This window comes from Micropterus salmoides, unplaced genomic scaffold (genome assembly GCF_014851395.1).
Source record: "Micropterus salmoides isolate LMB-PRFRI ecotype aquatic unplaced genomic scaffold, ASM1485139v1 Ms_hic_scaffold_9, whole genome shotgun sequence".
In the NCBI taxonomy this organism is placed as follows: domain Eukaryota; kingdom Metazoa; phylum Chordata; class Actinopteri; order Centrarchiformes; family Centrarchidae; genus Micropterus; species Micropterus salmoides.
In genome coordinates, this window is record NW_024044681.1 from 16,380,619 (window position 1) to 16,403,313 (window position 22,695).

Sequence of the window (22,695 nt, forward strand, 5' to 3'; positions counted from 1 at the left end):
AGAATACTTCAGTGCATTATCCTGCTGGTAGTAGCCATCAGAAGATGGGTACACTGTAGTCATAAAGGGATGGACATGGTCAGCAACAAAACTCAGGCTGTCACGTTTAAACGATGCTCAATTGGTAGTAGTGTCAGGATTGGCGGAGTGAAGGCGGAAGTGTGGACCCAAATGCAGACGTAAGCGAGGAGGATGCAGTTTAAACAAAGATTTATTTACAAAAAGACAAACAGGCTAACGCTGGGAGCTCAGTGGCTAAAGTTCAAACAGACATCCAGGGGGAAAGAAATCCAAAAACAAGAACAAAAGGGAATCCAAGGCACAAATCCACAAAACTCAGGGAATAATCCAGAATACCAGGAAACAGGGTACAAGGCAGGACACTCAACTTCGACGTAGACAATACAAGGACATGACAAAGACTGAAGAAAACTGAGGACAATATATACACACACACGTAAACGAGCAGGGAGGGAAGCACAGCTGAGATACATCAGGTAATCAGACAAAGCTAGACAAGGACACCAGGTACAGAAGATTACCAAAATAAACAAGTAGTAAAGTTCACAGGAACACACAAGGACAGATCTACCAAAGTAAAACACAAAAACATGGAAAGACAGCAAAATCAGGACACAGACAGAGACGGGACCAAACAGGAGATAGGACTACCCTAAAACATGGAGATAAAAGACTAAGGACTAAGACAGACCATAATGAGAAAATACAGAAGTACAACGATAAAGAAAACACTAAACATGAACTAAAGCACAGGACCAAGAACTAAGATGAGAGACGAGACATAAACTACTAAGGACAAGGAACGAGAGAAACAGGCAAATAGATAGACATATGAAACGATGGCAAAAACTCAAACTAATCCCAGTGGTCCCAAGTAATTCAGGGAAAACTACAACTCATAACACTAAGGGGCCCAAAGTGTGCCAAGAAAATATCCCCCACACCAATGCACCACCACCACCAGCCTGAACCATTGATATAAGGCAGGATGGATCCATGCACACTAAATATTTTAAAAATGTCAATATAATTGAAACTAAAGCTGAAACAATTATTCAATTTGTCAACAGAAAGAATTCCCAGTTTCTAAAAAGAGAGATTTTACAGCATTTTTGTTTTATATAATTGTAAATTAAATATATTTGGGTTCTCTACGGTTGGTCAGATAACAGACATTTCACCACAACACATCACCTTGGGCTCTTAAAAAAAAAAGAATATACAATAGGACATTTTTCCCATATATTCGACTCAGCATGTGTTTGCTTTCTGTGGTTTTTACTGTAACTTGTGAAAGTAAAGAGACAATGATATGACTGAACATGAGGCTCCTGCAGCTTCTACATCTTGTAGTCATCAGGCCCTATTTGACTAACTTTTCTGTAGTTTTCTCTTTGTCTCAGGTTTATGCTGGCATCTGTTATTGTCACCCCCTGCAAAGAGACCGAAAAAGACATTGATGGAAGAAGCTAAGAAAAGAAAACAGTGACCTAGCAAGAGGCTCCAGGACGTTGGTGTTGTGTGAAATAAAAGGCATGCGTTTCTATCCCAGAATGAGAATGAGTTTCTTCATTTTAAATATATAAAATTAAGATGTGGAAAAAGTCTGCCAATCATTTGCTCATTATTTGTGCTATTAATTAACGTCAGATACCACATTGTAGCTGCCTCTGGTTAACAGATTCACACTACAGATCAAAAGATATCTGAAAATGCTGAAAATGTGAAACAATCTCTGATGCATTTTTTTTTGCACCTGATGTTCTTTGAGCAAATAAAGTTGCTGCCTGTCCTGTCTGCTGTACTGTGTTGATTGTATACCTTGGTTTATCTGTGATTATGGCAGAAAGGAGGTGAGAGTTTAAATGAGGCACTGTGGCTGAGGAAGTGACAGAGAAAGAGGCAGTGGCTGCAAAAGGCTGTGGTTTTTAACTGTCTGTCTCACAGTTTTGCATTACCTGAGTTGCCTATGAGAAGGTTTGTGATGCAGATGTAATATGTAGTTATGGATGGATATAATTGAAAAACCTTCGCTAAACAGTACACTGAGAGGCAGGAAGTGTTTATTTCTTCACATGTCCTTTACAGAAATACAACACCTCAACGCCAAGGAGGTTTACAAGGAGCCTAAATATATAAAACAAATAAAACAATAGGTCTTCATGCGTGGGTGTTGGAGCCACTTTAAAAAAATGTTGCACCCATGCCTTAATAACTAAATGCTCTGCATTTAAATACGTGTTATGACATTAGAAATGGTGCTAGATGTTTCTTTGGTATTTGTTAGAGAAACTTGTACTGTATACACAAGAACAACAAAAGGTGATCCCCTGAAATGTATATAGAGTAGTAAGGAAAATACATCTTATAGGGTAAGATAAAGGTATAAGGTAAAGGATGGTGCATTCACAGCCAAAGGCTTTTTGTGCATCTGTATTTGCAGCTGAAATAGAAACTCAACTCACGCCTCATTTTACATGTTAAATAGTTTAATAGAGTTTTGATTGCCAGTTTAGAATAAGAAGGTCACTAACAGTACATCCATAACCCTTGAAGAAATGTAAAATACAAAAATACAAGTTGTAATTATCTCTGACATTAAGTAAAATATCTGAAATATGCTGTTGTGACTGTTTAACTGCACCAATTTAATCTCAGCAGTGTTTACATGAGTCCTGCAGTAGTTGAATTAATAAAAGTAAAAAAAAATTATGCAAAAACTAATACAAGAGATTTAAATACAGTAATCAGATTTAGAAGCCAGTAGGATAATCCTTTATCCTTATCCTAATCATACATTTCATGAAGTACTTTTCACCAATGAGTGTCAATCAGCTCATCAGACACACCAAGTGGCTACCTGTGTGTGTGTGTGTGTGTGTGTGTGTGTGTGTGTGTGTGTGTGTGTGTGTGTGTGTGTAAAACATGCAATTTGTTATTATGTGTGTGACTTTTACTGGTGTTTAGAATTTAAAGTCATTCTTCTTTATATTGTGCCCCTCTGTAGACAAATACCAAAAGCACAGGTAGTGGCCCATAAGTTAAATTTGTTTTATAGCAGCCGACATTTTTATGTTGTAACTGTATTTAGAAACTGTTTCAGGTAAATGTAATTCACACAATGACTGGAACATCTCACACAGCAGATGACTTAGAAATGTTAAAACTGAAGACCATAGAAAATCTATACCAAAGATTTACAGCACATTGGACATTATTTTAAATTTGAGAAACCATAGTTGGACAGCAGTCTTTATCGGAGTACTGCAAGTTGTGGGTGACAACACAATAAGCCCTTCCTTGATTCTCATCACACAACAAGACAAAAAGACAAGACGAGCAGAAACCAACTTCTGTCAGTGGAAAATTTACAGATCACTGTTCAGACACAAAGAAGACATCGCAACAGCGGTGAGTGAGAGTTTAAAATTGTTGTAAGGAGAAACATTGGAGTACTTTTTAATGATTTTATTGCTAAACAGAGTATGGCTTTTAATCAGTTTTCTGAAACGTTTTAAAAAAAGTAGCTACTACATACATGTTGTTCTTATTGAGCATGCTTCCTTTTATTTTCAAATTTACTTTTACCTTCAAACTAAAAACTAATCTTACATGTACAAATTTTACAGTGTATTAATGATGCAATAAAATAAATCATACATTACATTTGTCTTATGTGTTACAACAGAAAACAATGATTTTCCTGTATGTGATCTTCACGGCTCTGACAAAAACAGCTCTGGGAAAAGGTACACTGCAACGTAACACTATCTTACTGCAGTTAACAGTATGGTGTATAGACAATTATTCAGTAAAAAAAATGATTCAGTATTTTAAGTCAGGCAAATTTACAAAGAAAATCACTGAAATTGAGAATTGTTGATTCTATCCGACTGATTGTTTTTCGTTTTGTTTTTTAGGGTCGATTGAATGCAATTTCTCTGAACGCTCTGGAGCTCAGCAGTGTTTTGGAGCCGTTGGACAGCTGTTGATTTTTCATTTGCCAAATGCAACAAATACAGAGGTTAAATTGACAAAGGATGATAAATATCTTATTTTAAAAATAGTCAAAAATCAGACAGTGACTCTGCATGAGGAATATGCAAATCAGTTTGAACGCTTCACCAATGGAACAATCAAACTAGGTAAAGCAATGAAGAGACACTCTGGAGATTACCTGTTGGAAGAATTTGGATCTAATGGTGTTTCACTGAAAAAAGTGAAAGTCCATCTAGAAATACAAGGTAGGTTACAAAAAAGATTTTAAAGAGATTTTTAAAATATTTTTCTAAACCAAAAAACTGTGTTGAATTCTAATTCTCAATGTCTAAAACAGGGATTAAATAATATATTGTTAACCTGGGTAATATACGTGTAAAATATTTATTGTACATTTTATTTTAAAAAATGTCACTGAAATCCCATGCTAAATACAGGCTTACAGCTTCCTATCTGATGAACAAGTTTGAATATTGTGTTGTTGTGTTGAGTAGCTGCAAAAGTATCTGTCACAAAAATCTTTGAATCTACAATGAACAGAGCTGGTAGTGGATTTTACTTTTCATGTTGTGCTGTATACTATCTAAGTAACTCTGAATATCTTCCAGCTCCAGTTTTAAAGCCAGCTGTGTCTCAGATGTGTTTGTCACAAGAAGAGATGAACATCAGCTGCTCCTCTGAGGGAGATGGAGTAGAGTTCATTTTGACTTTGGATGGTCACTCACTGATACAGAGCAGAGGCCACAGCCATTCCCCAAGCAACTGGACAGCAAACATGCAGTCAGTAGCTGGGAATAAAACTGAACTCAGAGTTTCAAATGTTACCATCAGCTTGCAAGGTCAGCTGACAGGAAACTTGCAGTGTAATGTTTGGAACAATGTCAGCAGAGATGAAACAGTTATTCACCTACAAAGCTGCAAAGGTACAGAGTTTAAGAGCCTTGCTTGTTTTGCTAAATATCAGTTCTTCACAACTATTTGACATTCTTTTTTCCAAAATTGTAAAAACCTTAATCAATTAAATTCATTAATTAATTAATTCAGAATACCTGATGGAGGACAATGACGGACAAGCAATATTTGAGAAACTTCTTCTGTCAACTAATTTGGTTTGATATTTATTTGTGTTTCCTAGATTTTGTTTCTTCCTTTGTGATCGTGACTGTGGCTGTGGTAGCTGGTGTTGTCACTCTCCTTCTCCTTGTGTCTCTGTGTCTTTGTAAAATACATCTGCATAACAAACAGGGTAAGTCTGTCTCAATATGCCATGCTGACATTATGTTAGTTTACCAGTTTTATAGATCTTTAAATTATAGCTAATGCATTACATTCATTTAATACCATGACAATTATAATGATGAAAAAGTTGAAAAAGACAAAGATGTCCTCTGTGACAGGCTGCAACTCCAAAACACATTTCACTTCATCTGTTTTGATTTTCCCAGGTAACTCTGAAGATGAAGCTGTCTACACAAATGTTAGAGTGATGAAAAATACAAGGAAACCAGACCCAACTCACACCTGAATGCAAGATAATTGTTTTCCCTAAAACATTATTAAGCATTATTAATGTAACTTTATTATAAGTAAAAACTAATTACCACGTGTAGAATGAAGTTTGTGCTTATTTGTAAATAGGATACTTGTTACTATTGATTATTTTCACAGTAAACAGAATTGTTTTATTTTCTCTATATTTTTTTGAGCTCCTGCTTTTATATGGGTTTTTTTCTGTCAATTGCCTTGTAGTTGTGTGTTACACTACCGAGGGCTGCAGTCTATGTATTTCACTCTTGCCGCCTTCAAGCTCCTTGGGTTCAAATAAGCTGACCTGCTGCTGTGTCAAGGCAGCTACTAGGGCTGGGCGGTATATAATGTATACCGATATAATTTCAAAAGAGAAAGAGAGAAATTAGACAATACCGTTTATACCGATATAGTTTGATGTTGAGTTAATTAATATGTTTCCGTAAAGTCCTGCCAGCGTTTGCTCCTCTCTCTCTCCCTCATCGCGCAGCCCCGCCCCTCCCTCTGCATCTGTACAAGATGGAGGGAGACACAGTGCTGGTCGACACTGTTAAATAGCTGGCTTGTAAAAAGAAAAGCACGGTTCATTGTTTCCCACACATACACTTTACAGCGGCGGGCCGCCCAGGTTAGGCAACAGACAGTAGCATTTATCAGAGAAACAGTGATTCCGTTACAAGTCGCGACATTGTGGATATTTTAGAAGAGCAGACCAGGTAAAGCGACAGTGATAGGCTACGTGGTCAACAGGCCTCCTCAACATGCAGCTCAGCTGCTGCTGTGAAGGGAATCACAGGAGAAAAAGTCCTGAAGACAAGTTCTGTTTTTTTTTTTTCTGTGACTTTATACAGCCTATCACCGAAGAAAGTCACCAAAGCGGACATACAGGGAGAGAGAGACGGTCCCTTTTCTCAGCTCGCCTCGCCTCGACTCTACTCACCTTCTTTAGGTTTTCCATTGTGTAAAATATATATTTTATACCGGAATTCTACCTAACAGTACTGGGATATGACTTTTTGGCATATCGCCCAGCCCTTGCAGCTACCACTCACCATGTAGTTTGCACTTGTGCTGATCACTTTGTTGAGTCCTGTGTGTCTTTTATTGCCAATTAGTAGCTATCACGTTAATGATAGTTTTGTGTTGTGAGACTGGTCTCACGGCATCTTGCTGTTAGCTGTGAGCTAAATTCTTGTGTGTTGCCAGTTAGTGTTTACTGAGAGTCAGTAACACTCCTGTCTCAAACTAAATGATTTGTTTTTTGTTTGGTGTGCAGATTTGGGCTAGGGATCAGCTTACCACTGATACACCTTTATACTTTTAGTCATTTGTTGTATTAGATTCACTAGCTTTAGAGGTTATTAATCCCTTGTATAGAAGGGATCTCTTTTTGTTATATTTTGTTCTTTGGTTTATGCAGCACCCAATTGTCCAGTTTCTGTTCTGATTTTTGTTTGTTTCCCCTCTGTTTAATAAATAACATTTTCACTTCACCAAGTACATCTGGTTTATATTTATATTTACCCCTAGCAGGTGGGGATGTAACATAATTGGGGGCTCATCCGGGATTTGAATTGGATCTGGTGGAAAGTTATTTGTTACTCAGAGTTTTGAGTGGACACAACTGAGCTTCGGGGAATGCAGCTGGCTAACTGAGCTATGGCGGTCCGTTTTGATTTGGATTCTTTCGCTTGTCGTGAAGATGTCTTAATTTGTATAGCCTGCCATTTTGGAATCACAGTTGCCAAATCTTTGTTGAAAAAGGATCTTCGGACCCGGATTATTGATGGCTTGGTAGAGCAGGGACAGATTACCTGAGCAGACACAGCAACCTGTGGGAGTGGCACTTCCAGCAGACATCCATACACAGGTGGACGATGTGTCCAGCCGCAAAGCCCAGCCTGACTCGGGGTTGGCTGGCGAGGCAGGTGAGCGGATGAAGTAGAGTGTGACAAGGCTGTGAGACTGCGGAAGCTTGAGCTGGAAAACCGTCTGCCTTAGGTATGCCACAACCCTCTCCCTCCTCTGATCCAGCTTACCTTCCCAAATGAATTTGGATGAAGGTAAGCATATCATTATTATTATTATGAGTAGTAGTAGGCCTATTATCATTACTAGGTTATTGCTATATAATTATATGAGGTTACATGCTTTATTGTTGTTGTTATTATTATTATTATTATTGTCATCATCATCATCATCAGTAGGCTTATCATCATTACAAGGATCTCGAACCCATGCAAAAGAGCGATAATCCTCTTTAAAGTACGTCTCAAATTGTTTTCTGATTGCTGACAGGTGCTCAGACGCTGATTGGAATAGAGAGGAGAAATCGTGTGACATGCCTGCATCAGTGATAAAGTCTGCAAGGCTGGAGAAAATGTCGCAGTTCCCTCGACTGATGCGGTCATGCCAGAGTTCAAGTTTTTGTGTGAAGGCGTCCACTCTGTCTGCAAGAAGCAAAATATGAGTTTCGCGGCCTTGCAAAGACAGGTTGAGGCCATTCAAGTGATCAAATATATCGACCAAATAGGACAGAGACGCAAGCCACATAGTGTCATCCAGATGTTTCACCAGATCGGATTTGATTTCTGTCAAAAACCACTTCACCTCCTCTCGCAGCTCATACAAACGCTGTAACACCTACCCCCTGGAGAGCCAGCGAACTTCAGTGTGCAGAAGCAGCTGTTCGTGCCCTGACCCCATCTCCTAGCAGAGGACCCCAAACATGCGAGAGTTTAGCGCCTGTGATTTGATGAGTCAAAGAGAACCGGCAATTTTTTAGCAGCTAGTGCTTCACGATGGACCATGCAATGTGTCTATTTCACAAGTGGAGCTACTTGCTGAATGCGAGCAGCTAGGCCACGCTCACTGCCCGTCATTGCCCGCACACCATCCGTGCATAGCCCAACGTATCTGTCCCAAGCCAAACCATTTTCCCGGATAAAAATATCAAGGACATTGAAGATGGCTTCTCCTGTAGTGTGCGACTGAAGAGGCCGGCAAAACAGGACATCCTCCTCAATCGCCCTGTCCCGCATATACCTGACATAGGTGAGGAGCTGTGCCTGCCCAGCAACATCAGTGGATTCGTCCAGCTGCAGCGCGTAGTAAGGACTCTTTTTAATGAACTCTATCAGTTGCTCTCTGATATCATTAGACATGTCTGAAATTCTCCTAGCGACTGTGTCATTGGACAGTGGTACTACACCAAGTTTGTATCGTTATTCTGCACATATCTTGCGCAGCCGGCAAAATGAGTTTCGGGAATTGTATGTGGTTTACCCAGTTCATCTATTCTTTTGGCCACAACATACGATGCCTCCAAACACTGTTTAGACACAGTGCTGTGCACTGAAATGGTCGCCTGTTGCTGATGGAGGCCATCAAGCTTTCTTTTAAAATATTCAGTTTATCCTTAATGCCAGCATGCTTTGTTTCGAGGTGCCTTTTTAGTTTGCAGGGCTTCATGCTGTCGTTTGCCAGCACCTCGGCACACACGATACACTGAGGTCTCAGATCAGCTGTGACTGTAAACCCAAACTGCAGGTATGCTTTATCGTACCTTCTAAGCTTTTTTGCAGCTGGTGGTGCGTCGGTTGCCTCGTTGGTCCTCACTAGAAATCAAAGTTTAGGCTATGATGTAACGATGTGTGTGTGTGTGTGGCTATGTTGAGAGACTAGTATCGGGGGCTAATCAGTCAGGACTTGTCTTTGTCGCGTGGGTGTTGCAACACAGTGAAAAAGGGTAGTTAGCTAAGTGCACTGCCTGCAGTTAAAAAATTACTGGATAGGGCTGAGATGGGGATAATCTTAAAAAAAAAAAAGACTGTTTGTGGGATTAGTCTTTAAAAAGACTGTTTGGGTTTTGAAGTATAGGCCTCAGTAAATCGAGATTGATAACAGATAGCGAAAGCTAACACGAGGCACAACTTGGTAAGAGACTAGAGTGAATGGAGCTATGTCAGTCAAATCCAGTGATTTATTTTTTGTGAGAGTGAGTGAAGAAACATTTACATTTACACCCCGCTCTGTAAGCCAGGGCGGAAACAGCAGCGGCCATGCGCATGCGCGATTCATTTGCAGCCTGGACGCGGAGTGGTGTGTGTCTCCTCTCTGCTCTGACTGCAGGTTGGGACTGCTGCACGAGGCTACTGAGAGACTGACCGCCTGTGAGTGCTTTTGGACGGGGGAGGGGCTCACGGCAGAACCCGCTGCTCGTTGAGCACAGTTACTGCAGAGTGATGTGTGCTTTCGAGTCTCCAAACACCACAAAAGTCTCCAATAACACCAGTAAAAGTCTCTAGACTTTTGACAAAAAAAAAAGTCGCCAGGAGGATGATTTGTTTGTGTGTTATAATAGTCCAACCACTTGCATTTCAACAGGCGGGAATTTTCATGATTTTTTTTTTTTTTTTCAGATTTTCTTTTCTTTCAGAATTTTTTTCCTCCCTCCCATCATGCCTACTTGAGCCATACGTATGTTGAGTTCGCTAGAGAGAAGGACATATTGTTTGATAAATGGACTGCTGCCAGTCAGGTAACTGACCTTAATTCAGTCAGAGTTAATGCTTTTGGAGGACTTTAAGAAGGGTCTCCTTAACAGTGTCGTGATGTATCTGAATGAGCAGCAAGTGCAGACACGGGCAGCAGCCACTACTTTAGCCGATGAGTATGTTCTGGTACATAAGACTGCTTTCTCCACAGTAACTGGTAGTAAACCACGCAGTATCCTCCGCAATCCACCCTCACCGCCGTCTAGCTTGCCTAAAGCATCACAAGTAAAGAAAGATGAACTGTTACACGTTGAAACATAAGGAGCAATCTCCAAGAGCTTCCCAGCCTAAGGGTGTTGGCTTAATTAAATCAGTTCCACACGCTTAGTGAAAGTAATGAGTGTACAGATGTAGATGCCTTCTTTAAGCCCTTTGTTTGTGATGCGTGTATTTCACTTACCGGGTTGCCTGCTGACCAGCGCTTGGTAAAAGTGTTGCGAGATACTGCTTGTTCACAGCCAGTGATTTTAGCCTCAGCGTTGTCTTTCACTGATTAGACTGCCTGTGGTTTTGACTCTGTACTGCGGGGCATCGAAATGGGATACTGTATGTTCCACGGCCAGTGCACCATATACATATCATGTCTGACTTAATTACTGGTTTCTTCCCAGTAGCAGTGTGTCCTGAGCTGCCTGTCCAGGGTGTAGTACTCCTGATGGGTAATGACATTGCGGGAGGCAAGGTTACCCCCACACTAGAGGTCCTGGATTCGCCGCCGGGTAATGTCAATTTTGCTAACATGGTCCCTCCACGTGCACAAGCCCGTATGATTGGAAACAAAAGTCCTGACGTTTGTGTGACAGTGTGCTCATGCCAGCACGCCAATAGTCACCTCTGTTAGCAGCTGGCGTAACAGGCGTTACCAAGACATACCAGAACATTCTTAAACATTTCTTTTGGCCGGGTATGAATTCAGATGTGGCCCGATTATCCCGCAATTGTCACATATGCCAGTTGTCAGGTAAGCCAAATCAGTAATTCTCCCCATGCCTGTGTCCAATCCCAGTGATTGATGAACCATTCGACCATGTCCTAATTGACTGTGAAGGACCTTTACCGCGCACTAAGAGCATTAACTAGTATTTGCTGACAGTAATGTGCGCAGCTACAGGGTTCCCTGAAGCCTTTCCCCTGAGTGCTATTACTGCTCGTGTTGTAAAACCGCTGACCAAGTTCTTCGCTACTTGTCCCTTGGGAAACAGTGAAAGACATCATGTTCCCGTGGTGAGATAGTACTCTGACCCTGAGATTAGGATAAAAGCGGCATGTGCTGAGACACTGCAGCTCACTCGGACGATACTCTGATGCATTTGTGTCCAGTTTGTGAACTATCCCATGGCTTTTGGGGGAGCTCACTATTTTTTTTTTCACTCTCGGGGGGGGGGATTCTTTCTGCAGAATCATTAATAGCTGCAACCATGTAGGCCTGGGCTGACTGTGAAAGTATCAGGCATGTTTGTCTGATTATTATAATAAGAAAAATATAATTAGTAATATTATTATATGTAGCTATTTTGCTACAATTACGCTTCACACAACAGCTGTTTGCGACCTGTCCTTCCTTTTCTCCATGAGTGGGAAGAATTTTAAAAAGTTGTGTGGCGCTGCTGAGAGCCCCCAGCTGCAGTACTGCATGGATCATGCGTAATATCCAGCCAGACGGAACCATCACAAACCGTTTACAGTACGTCAGCCGTACTAGCGACACAATTTTGCCACACTGCTACAGAGAATAAAAGCAGATTTTTCCTTGAGAATTGACTTTTGACAATATCAGCCAGTAAACAGCAGGGCAATGAGGCAATGTAGCAGAATATCTAAACCAGACTCATAGAAATCCACAGCACACATGGGCTCACAAGAACCAGGAGAGAAACCAACCCCGACACCCCGTGAGAAGCCCACCTGAGAGACTGTTTCATCAATGGCACCAAGCCAGAAGTCAGTGACGTGTTGAAACGCAACTGTGTGACCTGGGAATTTCGTAAATCTTGAGACTGTTGAGAAACATGCTTTCACACAGAGGGGCATTATGTAGTTTTCAGTGGCCAGTAGCGGTGCGGTTTTAAGATTGCAACCAGGCATGTGCTCGGTCGCTTGACCTCATGCGCGAGTATAATCCAAAACACAACCACTTTCACACAGAAATCCTGCAATAAATGCAGGAACACCAGCATGCAGGCTGTGGCTTTTCACTCAGACATGTTCAGGCTCTGTTACTTCAACGTTCCTGTCTCAGAGGCAGCTCAACACCGGCTCCGTAACATTCCTTCATTCAGCGCAGCAAGCGGCATATCGGCACAATACTTCTGGTCCTGGTTACATGATCACGGTATATTTACTAAATTTAGCTGACATGCTACAGCGTTAGTTCGCCTGCTGCCGTCAGTAACTATCTTTACTATCTGTGAATCTTTCACTGGAGGCTCAGCAATGTCAGCACAGCCAAATGTATTGGATGATAACGAAACAGGTAGTGAGCTGGACTGAATATTATAACGAGATTGTGTCACACTTTATAATAAGACCGCAGTAAGTAAGTAACTTTACTGTAGTGTTAGTGCAAGGCTCTTCAGCACATAAAACTTTATTGTTGTTGTAGCCTGTGTTTTGCTGTGAGCCAGTTGTTTTATGGTGTTAGTGGACTGCATGTCCTTAGCTGCAGTGTTGTCAGAGGCTCTGGAGCGCGCACAGGGCTGAATCCGACACGGAGTCCCCACATTAAAAGCAGAATAGTGGATGATGCAAGCAATGGAGAAAACAGGTGTGTGCTTCATTTCTAAATGAGTTTTGAGCCCATTGAGAATAAGGCAATGAAAATTTGATTAATTTCATTGAAAAACTTACATATAGTCACTTTAAAAACAAACTGGACACTGGGCTAGAGATTGTCCTGAGAATGAAAATGATCAATGGCTGATTGACTGGAGGGGGGGAAACCGGGGACAGAGAAGGAACAGAATGGTTTGGACACAGGAGCTGAGATGACAGAAAACCTACACGTAAATCACATGAGAGCACCCACACAGACACATGCTGACACTGAAGCAGGCGCATATAAACGCATGCCTGAACACACAATAATTGTGGCAGGGAAAGATATTAGATTTCACTCATTAGAACTCAAGAATTTCAAACTGCTCTAAAAGATTTTTTGTGTTTTCCACTCCTGAGGGAATTGTTGTGAGTTCCTTATATGGCATCACAGTTTGTTAAAGTGAGTCAAAGGAAGTTGATATATGCATATCAGTGGAGGATGCCAAGAGCAGCAGTAAACTTTTTCAACCATTCCTTAATCAAAGAAGTTGAAACACTTTTCAGTTGTTGCCTGGCCCCCTCTTCCTCTAGTGAGGAGGAAACTTTGATAGGTTGTGGCAGAAACCTATTTCCATGAGATGAGATGAGAGATTTTTCTCTCTCTCTCTTTCTCTCAGGCCTATTGCCATGAATGTTTAGGTTGTTTAGGTTGCGATGTTGCCAGAGCACAAATTCACATATAAACAATAAAAAGTATACAATTAATAAACAATGACATAAAAAAACAACATTATAAAAACTAAACTTTTTTCAAAGGAACAATTCTTAAAATAACAAACAATATTAACGATAATAATGTAATAATTAAGTTACTTTATACAAACAACAATGTTTCTCAGTTTTCAGTTGACAATAAAATTGGTATCAAAAAAAGTATTGTTTATATACACTTTATATATGCTTCCTTTAGGCAATATAATCAGGAAACACCCACTTAAATTTTCATTGTTATGCAGGTGATACTCAATTATATCTATCGATCATGCCATCAGTTAGGTAAACTCCAAATGTGCCTTCAGGATGTTAAAACCTGGATGACCTGTAATTTTCTAATGTTAAACTCAGATAAAACTGAAGTTATTGTTCTGGGGCCCAAGCACCTCCGTGACGCATTATCTAAAGATATAGTTTCCTTGGATGGCATCGCCCTGGCCTCCAACACAACTGTGAGGAATCGTGGAGTTATCTTTGAAATTCAGGTGGCAGGTAAGAATTCAGAATATAAAATTATAATGCTGTAATCGGAAGTTACTTTTTTGGACCATGCAGATACTTTTCCTATATTTAGCCTACATTCCATTGTACGTTTTCGCTTAATGTGCAAATAAACGTTTTTTTAAAAAACATTTTCATTTGTTAATTAACATTTCTTGGTGCAAGTTTTTTTAGAACATTTTTAACAAATGCTTTCAAAACGTGATGACGACAAAACCTGCCATTTCAAAAATGACACCTATGACACTCCATGCTCCTTCCCTACAGGTTGAGCTATTCCTTGCTTACAGCTTCACCTCCACTCTCCTCCTGCTCAATATGTGTCCCTCGACCCTGTCATAGTGACTGTCCCTTTGCTTCACTAACACACGCCTCTTCCTCTGCCGGGTTAGGGACCACAGCTCTCCTTTACTCCTTCAAATGCATGTGCCTGTACTAAAGATGCGACAGTGCCACTTCCTTGATTCTATGCACACAACAAGACAAGAAGACCAGTGGAACATTCAGATGCAGGGCAATAAGCCACAAAGACCAGAGAGAAAGTGGTGATAGATTTTCATTTGAATCCACTGATACTGACATCTATTACAGTGTGCAGGAAAAGTGTAACACCCTGTTAGCTGTTGCGCAATGTGAGTTTCAAGCCTGGCCATATGTCCTACTGTTACTAGTGAAAGAATAATTTTGCATATTTTGATAGTTTGAGAAAAGCATTGAGCATTAAGTCATAGCTGTAACAATTAATTCTTCTTTAGTCTTCACCGTGTGCTACCACATCCTTTAGTTCCCCTTCACGTGATCATATCTCTCTTGGTATCTTTTTGATCTTTTAGTCTCTTTGCAATTAAACATACACTGGTTGTCAATGTGGCTGAAGCAGAGCCTGAGAACGGAAAGGGTTTTGGTCACATACCCTTCTACTTTCTTGTTGTTTTGGCTACCTTTTCATGTTTTGTATATCTAGGTGTTACATTTAGTTTCTTCTAAGAAACTTTGATAATGCAAACTATTGTGCATACTCTCCAGTACATTGTTTAGAAAGAAATACCACATAGTTACATGGATGTAGGTCCACTCAGAGATTAGATTACAAAATGGGTAAAATGCTTGCCCTCAACAACTCAAGTCAGTGTGGAAACTCAAATACCTGACTCTGATAATAAAAAGAAGTGGCAATTTCAGAGTCATCAGAACAATCGTTTCCCTTGTCATTGACTTATTATTCAATGTGAGCACACTGCAGGCACTGTAGGCTTTATAGAGGAAACTGTAAAGAGATAATATAAAACACACATACACTATAACCCAGTATCCCTGAGCTGTTGAGTTGTAGTGTGAAACCACCATCTGACATGCATTCTGTGTGATGTGTGTAGTATACTGGTACATCCTGGTAACTAAAATAAAAGGAGATCTCATGCATATAAAGCACACCACTCTCCACTACACATAATTGTTTTTCATTTCAAACAATATTATCAATTAAGATCATCTTATGTGCCATAATATCCTAAATAATTAATTGTAACTGCATTCAGAAAGTCCAAGAGCCATACACATAAGAGCTCACAAAATGCATGATAATTCAGTGAAGGAAATTTAAATTAAATAGCAGGAATGCACCAAATACAGCTATTGTTCAATGTTCAGTTGGAAAATTATTTTAACTTTAACTTTGTAATTAAACTAGTGTAAATGCACAAAAGATAAGAAGTGTTTTTAGTAGTACTTGGGTGAGTGCAAATCACCTCTTCCCCAATTCTCTCCAGACGAGAAAAAACAACCTCCTGTCAGTGTGAAATCCACAGTTCAGTCAATAAGCCACAAAGAAGACCTTTTAAAAAGCGGTGAGTGAAATGTGTTTGAATTTGAGCCAGTTATGAGTTAAAGTGTATTGAATGTGTGTAAGAAAGTATAAGTCATTTATTTCTCAGCATGATTTTTTCCTCATTTTTAAAAAGACTGAATAGCCGTATTCTTATGACTAAAACTGTCTTTTAATCATGTAGATAATCCATGGTGGGTTAAAATCAAGGGCAACTGGATATGGTTTAAGGTATATTCAAGATAACTATGACCTGAATGAAAGACAATCTTCAGAGACATGCAAATAATCTACACATCTCCCGCAGTTCTGTGTCAGTGTATGCCGCAAACTGAAACACTGTCTTTCAGAGTGTCCACACAAAAAGGAAAGAAGATATGGCTGGTAGTATTGTCTTCAAACAGAGCTGCTAAACACCTTAGTTCACTGAAGGAAGCCATCTGACTGTGTGAGGAACAAGTTTGTCGATGTATGCATAGAATCAACCTCTGTGGTCTGACTGGTCCACCAATAGGGGAGAGGTTGTCCCCTTGAGACACAGCCCCTCCTCATTTGCATAATGAGGATATATATATACACACATACATACATAGAGAGAGAGATAGAATCTTTTAGCTTCTTCATTTATTCACTTTTGTATTTATTACCTTATTAATTTATTGTTCGTTGTAACCTTTATATATATCTTTGTATAATTTAACTACTACATTTATTTATTAACTTTATTTTTTGTGCATTTAATAGGATGCTTATTTATTTATTGAGCATGTATTTATTTCTTAATCTGTCAGGATCAGTCCTCCGTAAGGCTACGCATAGAACATGTGAAAGAAATTAAACCAGAAACCTTGATATCGCTGACTTTGCTTACATGATGGAACATATTTTGGCAAAACCGTCATGCAACCAAATTTAAGGTTATTGTGGCTAGAAGTGGGTTACTCATAGGTGTACTAAATTGGTTCTAAAGTTAACCTAGACGATGAAATGATGGCTATTGCTTGCTGGGAAGACTCACAACTGTGAACCATACTGACAGTCTTGCAGACTATACAAATCAATATAAACTGTAGGCTACTAATAGTTTCATTTTTTACAGCATTTTGAAATTTTAGAAAACATGATTTTCTCCTAGTCAATTATGATCCAGCCTCAGTCTTAATCTAGATTGAGACTTCATATCTATATCTTAAAAATCACTGATTCTGAAAGGTGAAGGGATTATTGTTTATGTGTTTTTGACTTTATTTTTATAAAGCTACTCTTTATACTACTCATGTATTCATTACTAATGTGTTTTTTTACTTTCAGTTTCCACACAAGTAGTTAAAGCAAGTGGAGAGTCCTTTGCTTTACATGGGACTTCACTTTATAGTGGGTATTCTTCCATTTACTAACAGGGAGCTTGAACCACAGGCTTTAAACAATGTCATAACTCATTTTTAAAACACAAGATGGAGCCAAAAGAACACCATATGAACAATAACTTAGTATCACTGAACTGCTTAATTGTGGTGTGACACCACTACAACTACATGAAGTGCACACTACACTTAATTTAAAAAAAAGACTATATATGCAAGATGAGCAAATGGTCATGGTCCACAGCAAATCATAGAGAACATAAATGGATTTACAGGTAAATGTCCCTGGCCTGCAGCCATTGATCTTCCTAGCCTAGTAGCTGTTGAATAATGCCTAATTCCTAGATTGATTGTTAGGTTCTTTTTCTATATTTATACACCTTATTAATGGTTTGCAATATGTTATAACTACTGAGTATTTCACTACTGAGTATTCTTTTAGTGTGAAGTTTGACTACTGAGTGTTTAACTACTGAGTGTATAACTACTGAGTGTTTAAGGAGTGAGTTTAAACTCATATTTTATTCTTATACTCTGTGTGTTTATCATATATATTATTCCTATACTCTGTGTATTCATGAACGTGTGCTTTTTAATGAGCCTACATGAGCAGAGAAGCTGCTCAGGCCGCGCAGGCAAAACCTAGCCAACCGTAACCCACTCAATAGAAGCAAGGCACCTGCAGTAAGTCACGTACGCCAGGGCTGAGATCATCGCGAACTGAAGCCAAGAATGAGATCATGACATGTTGTGATTTATGGCGCCTGGTACGGCTAGGTACTGCATGAAACCAAGCTTTGCGCTGCCGAAAGTAAACTTGTATGAGACAAAGCACTCTCATGGTTGGCATTGTTAAATCATGTAATTGTTCACTGAATCACGTTATACATGTATGAAATATGTTATTCCTTATTAATTCTTTTAAAAAATACAACTGTAAGTGTTTAAGTTTTAATGGTGTCAAACTATGCCTGTATAACTTGAAACATATTGGTGGATTTCTAATCCAGTAATGTAAAAAATATAAAGAGAGATAAATGGTAACAATAATTACATGTAATAATAGTTAAAAAGTGGAAACTGTAACATTAATGAAAGGGTTAATTTGGTAAAACAGTACAAGAAAAAGGCCACTAGATGGCAGTAGAGGATAGGAGATCCACCAAAGGGGAGGAGTGGTCAGCGAACACCATAGGTGGAGTTAAGGTGTAACGCCCACCTACGAGGAGGAGATAAGGAGGAGTTAAGATGTAACGCCCACCTGAAGGGAGGGACAAGGTGGAGCTTAAGGTGAATATAAGGCGATGTTCGCTGACCACCAACTCGGTTCCATCCTGAGACCTGCAGGGATGTTGCTCGGGTTTATCTGTCCTTTATTGGAATAAACCCTTTTGCACCGACTCTTGACCGTCTCCAGTGAAGTTTTTGACTACGCCGTTTTTTGACTAAAGAAGAAATCTAATAGAGTAATTTTATTGAGTTTATTACATTGGTTAGGGTAGGGACCAGGTCTTTTACTGGCCCGGCCGGTCCTTATTTCTGACCCGACATAGCTACATAGCACATTTGTTAAAACTCTGTCCAAACTACTACGCAGTATAGACTTGTAAACAAACACCCATCTTCTCCCTTCATTCTTCTTCTTTAGCAAGGACCAACAGCCACAGACTGCACATTTATATTCAATTTGTCTCACACTGCACGTCACATGTCTACTGTACAGTATGGCATCTTTTCTTGTAGACATCTGACATCATCTTAGCAAATGGACTTCTTACAAATCTTTTGAATTTATTTATTAGGACACTCTGGAAACTACAGTAAAAGCATTGTATCCATGCTGACTTCATGCATATAAAGCAATTTTTCAACAATATGATCAACTGAAAAGGAGCTATTTATTATTGTGTGTGAACAGTTGAAGTGGTTAAGATCCAAAAGTTTTCTTGTGTTTCAAGTTATCGCTTGTAATTACCTGTACATACACATAGCTTAAATACATACATATATACACAATATAAACTGCATTCACATATTGACAGGAATAGCTCACAGAGAGAACGATGGTTTTCAAATACTTCATTGCCTTAGTACTAACAGTTGCTGACGGCAAATAACCGCTTACTCAATTCTCTGTACACAAGATACGAAGACCAGAAATAAACCAGCTTGCTGTCAGTCGAAAATTCAAAGGCCAGTCGTCAAACCACAAAGACAACATCCTACTGTAAAGGCAGTGAGTTATCAAGCTCCTCTCCTGTGGAACCAGGTTCCAGTTTGGGTTCAGGAGGCAGACACCATCTCCACATTTAAGAGTAGGCTTAAGACTTTACTCTTTGATAAAGCTTATAGTTAGGGCTGGCTCAGGTGAGTCCTGAACCATCCCTTAGTTATGCTGCTATAGGCCTAGACTGCCGGGGGATTTCCCATGATGCACTGAGCTCCTCTCTCCTCTACTTTCTCTCCCTCTGTATGCAACCTCATCCCATTATTGCATGTTACTAACACAACTTCTCCCCTTTCTGGTAGTCTTGTGCTTTCTCGTCCCTCTCCTCTCTCCTCCTATCACTTCCTGCAGGTTTTCTGGCTCTGGAGCTGTGGAGTCTGGATCTGTGGTTGCGGGTCACCTGCTGCCCCCGTGTTCCTGCTCGACACCCTCTGCTGCAACGACTATTGTTGCTAGTCTTATTGTTATTATTGTTATTATAATCATTAACATTACGATGGTTACCATTAACACTATTATAAATATCTGTACCATTTTTCATTTAGTCTATAGCAACATTACCTTCACTGTCTGTACCTCTGTGTGTATATTGTGTAGGCTGCCTCCCTCCCCTCTCTCTCTCCTTACATCCCTCTCTTTTTCTCTCTCTCTCTCTCTCTCTCTCTCCTTCACCCTAACTGGTCGAGGCAGATGGCCGCCCACCCTGAGTCATGGTTCTGCTCGAGGTTTCTGCCTCTTAAAAGGAAGTTTTTCCTTGCCTCTGTCGCCTAGTGCTTGCTCTTGGTGGGAACTGTTGGGCTTCTGTAAATATCATCACAGAGTACGGTCTAGACCTGCTCTTTTATGAAAAGCGCTGTGAGATAACTGTTGTTGTGATTTGGCGCTATATAAATAAAACTGAATTGAATTGAATTGAATTGAATTTGACTCCAAAGATGCTGTGTGTGCAATATTTTGGGGATTTTTTTCCCCATGAGCTGTAAGTCATAAACAAGATTAAAATAAAAAAAGGCCTCAGATATTTTACTTTATCTGTAATGAATCTACTGTAGATTCTAGAAGAGTTTCACTTTTTTTAAAATTAAATTGTAGAAACAAATGAACTATTTCACGATAGACTAATTTTCTGAGATGCACTTGTATGCACACTCACTGGCACACCTTAGGTACACCTTGCTAGTATTGGGTTGGACCCCCTTTTACTTTCAGAACTGAGACTTTGGTACATATTGACATGATAACATCATGCTGCACATTTGTCAGCTGCACATCCATGATGCGAATCTCCTGTTCCACCACATCCCAAAAGTGCTCTATTAGACTGAGATCTGGTGAATGTGGAGGCCACTGGAGTACAGTGAACTCATTGTCATGTTCAAGAAACCAGTTTGAGATGATTTAAGCTTTGTGACATGGTGCATTATCCTGCTGGTAGTAGCCATCAGAAGATGGTACACTGCGATCATAAAGGGATGGACATAGTCAGTAACAAAACTCAGGCTGACGTGTTTAATGCTCAATTGGTACCAAGGGGCCCAAAGTGTGCCTAGAAAATATCTCCCACACCATTACACCACCCCCACCAGCCTGAACCCTTCATACAAGGCAGGATGGATCCATGCTTTCATGTTGTTTACGCCAAATTCTGACCCTCCCATCTGAATGTTGCAGCTGAAATTGATCGATGGAGTCAGACCAGGCAATGTTTTTATGTTATTTAAAAAAAATGCATCAATGTCTGTGCACTCCACAAAAACAGTCCTGATTGGCTACTGATTCTTACAGCCTTGGAATGCTGAGTACATTCATCACCAAAATAAACTACATTAAATAACATCAGCAAGCTAACCAGCTGCCACTCAGCACCGAATGAGTCTCTTCCACTTTTTGTTGTTTAAAAACGCCACCATAGATAACCCCTGAGTGGACTGAGGGGTGTGTTTGATGTGTGTGCGCCAATTGCCACAATATGCTAACCTTACTACATGCGTCTTTCTGTTGTGAGCTTTCCCTGTCTGCCAATGTGGCAGATGGCCTGATGATTTCACCTGCAATTGGTAAGGGGCAGGTGCTAATTTCAGACCCTGCCAACAATACAGTTTTTAAAAAAAATACTTTTTAATCCATTTCCAGAAGAAATGATCACATATATACATATATGTAAATGAATGATTGCACCCATATAGTTACTTAAGAGCTTGCTGCAATGGCTTTAGGAGTGATTACTGAAAACAAATAGCACCTATTATTTGGTAACTGACATTCATTGAGAGACTAGATGTTTTTTAAGCATGAACCACTGTTTTATTTATCTTATATTTAGTGTTCTGTGTTTTAAATTGAATTAACTACAATCTAGATTTTGTCAACTACTATATGTTGAGTGATTGTACATGTTGTTAATTATACTATGAATAATCAGGCATTGGTGTGGTCAGTATTGAAAGAGTCTACACACATATAGATACACAGGGGGAGTAAAAGGAAAAAGATATCTTGCCTTTGTCATAATACATCTGGCCACCGGAGGGCAAAAGATCAAATGTAGTCTACCTGTCTCTCTCCATGGTGCTGACAACCAAGTAGATTTTGCTTAATTGGCAAGCACACTAAATATTTAGACTTAAAATAATAATAATAATAATTGTAAATTAAATATATTTGGGTTCTTTACTGTTTGTCAGATAACAGACATTTGACAACAACACATCACCTTGGGCTCTTAAAAAAAAAGAAAGTACAATAGGACATTTTTCCCATTTAATCGACTCAGCATGTGCTTGCTTTCTGTGGTTTTCACTGTAACTTGTGAAAGTAAAGAGACAATGATATGACTGAACATCTCTCATTTCTGTCATATAGGTTCTACATCTTGTTGTCATCGGGCCCTGTTTGACTCACTTTTCTGTAGTTTTCTCTTTGTCTCAGGTTTATGCTGGCATCTTTTTTTTATTAACCCCCCTTTTGTTTCAGGTTGTTGTGTGTCATTTTTTCTTTATCCTGCTTGGTATCCTGCTGTGGTATCCCATACCAGCCACACGCTTAACTATGATCAATAGTTTGTTTTTAATCACAAACAAACAAAATGTCTAAAGATGGCAGCTGAACCATCAAGGGAAATCTAAATAATCTATTTTTAACATT

General features: G+C 39.6%; 1 protein-coding gene across 1 annotated transcript; it reads left to right on the top strand.

The window, feature by feature from the left end:
- Positions 1-3,355: 3,355 nt before the first annotated feature.
- On the top strand, positions 3,356-7,689 carry LOC119894916. The gene is made up of 6 exons (XM_038707628.1): positions 3,356-3,432; positions 3,710-3,770; positions 3,942-4,265; positions 4,629-4,943; positions 5,156-5,266; positions 5,466-7,689. The coding sequence occupies exons 2-6, from the start codon at positions 3,716-3,718 to the stop codon at positions 5,543-5,545; spliced, it is 885 nt and encodes a 294-aa protein (XP_038563556.1). The 5' UTR covers positions 3,356-3,432; positions 3,710-3,715; the 3' UTR covers positions 5,546-7,689.
- The last annotated feature ends 15,006 nt before the right edge of the window (positions 7,690-22,695 follow it).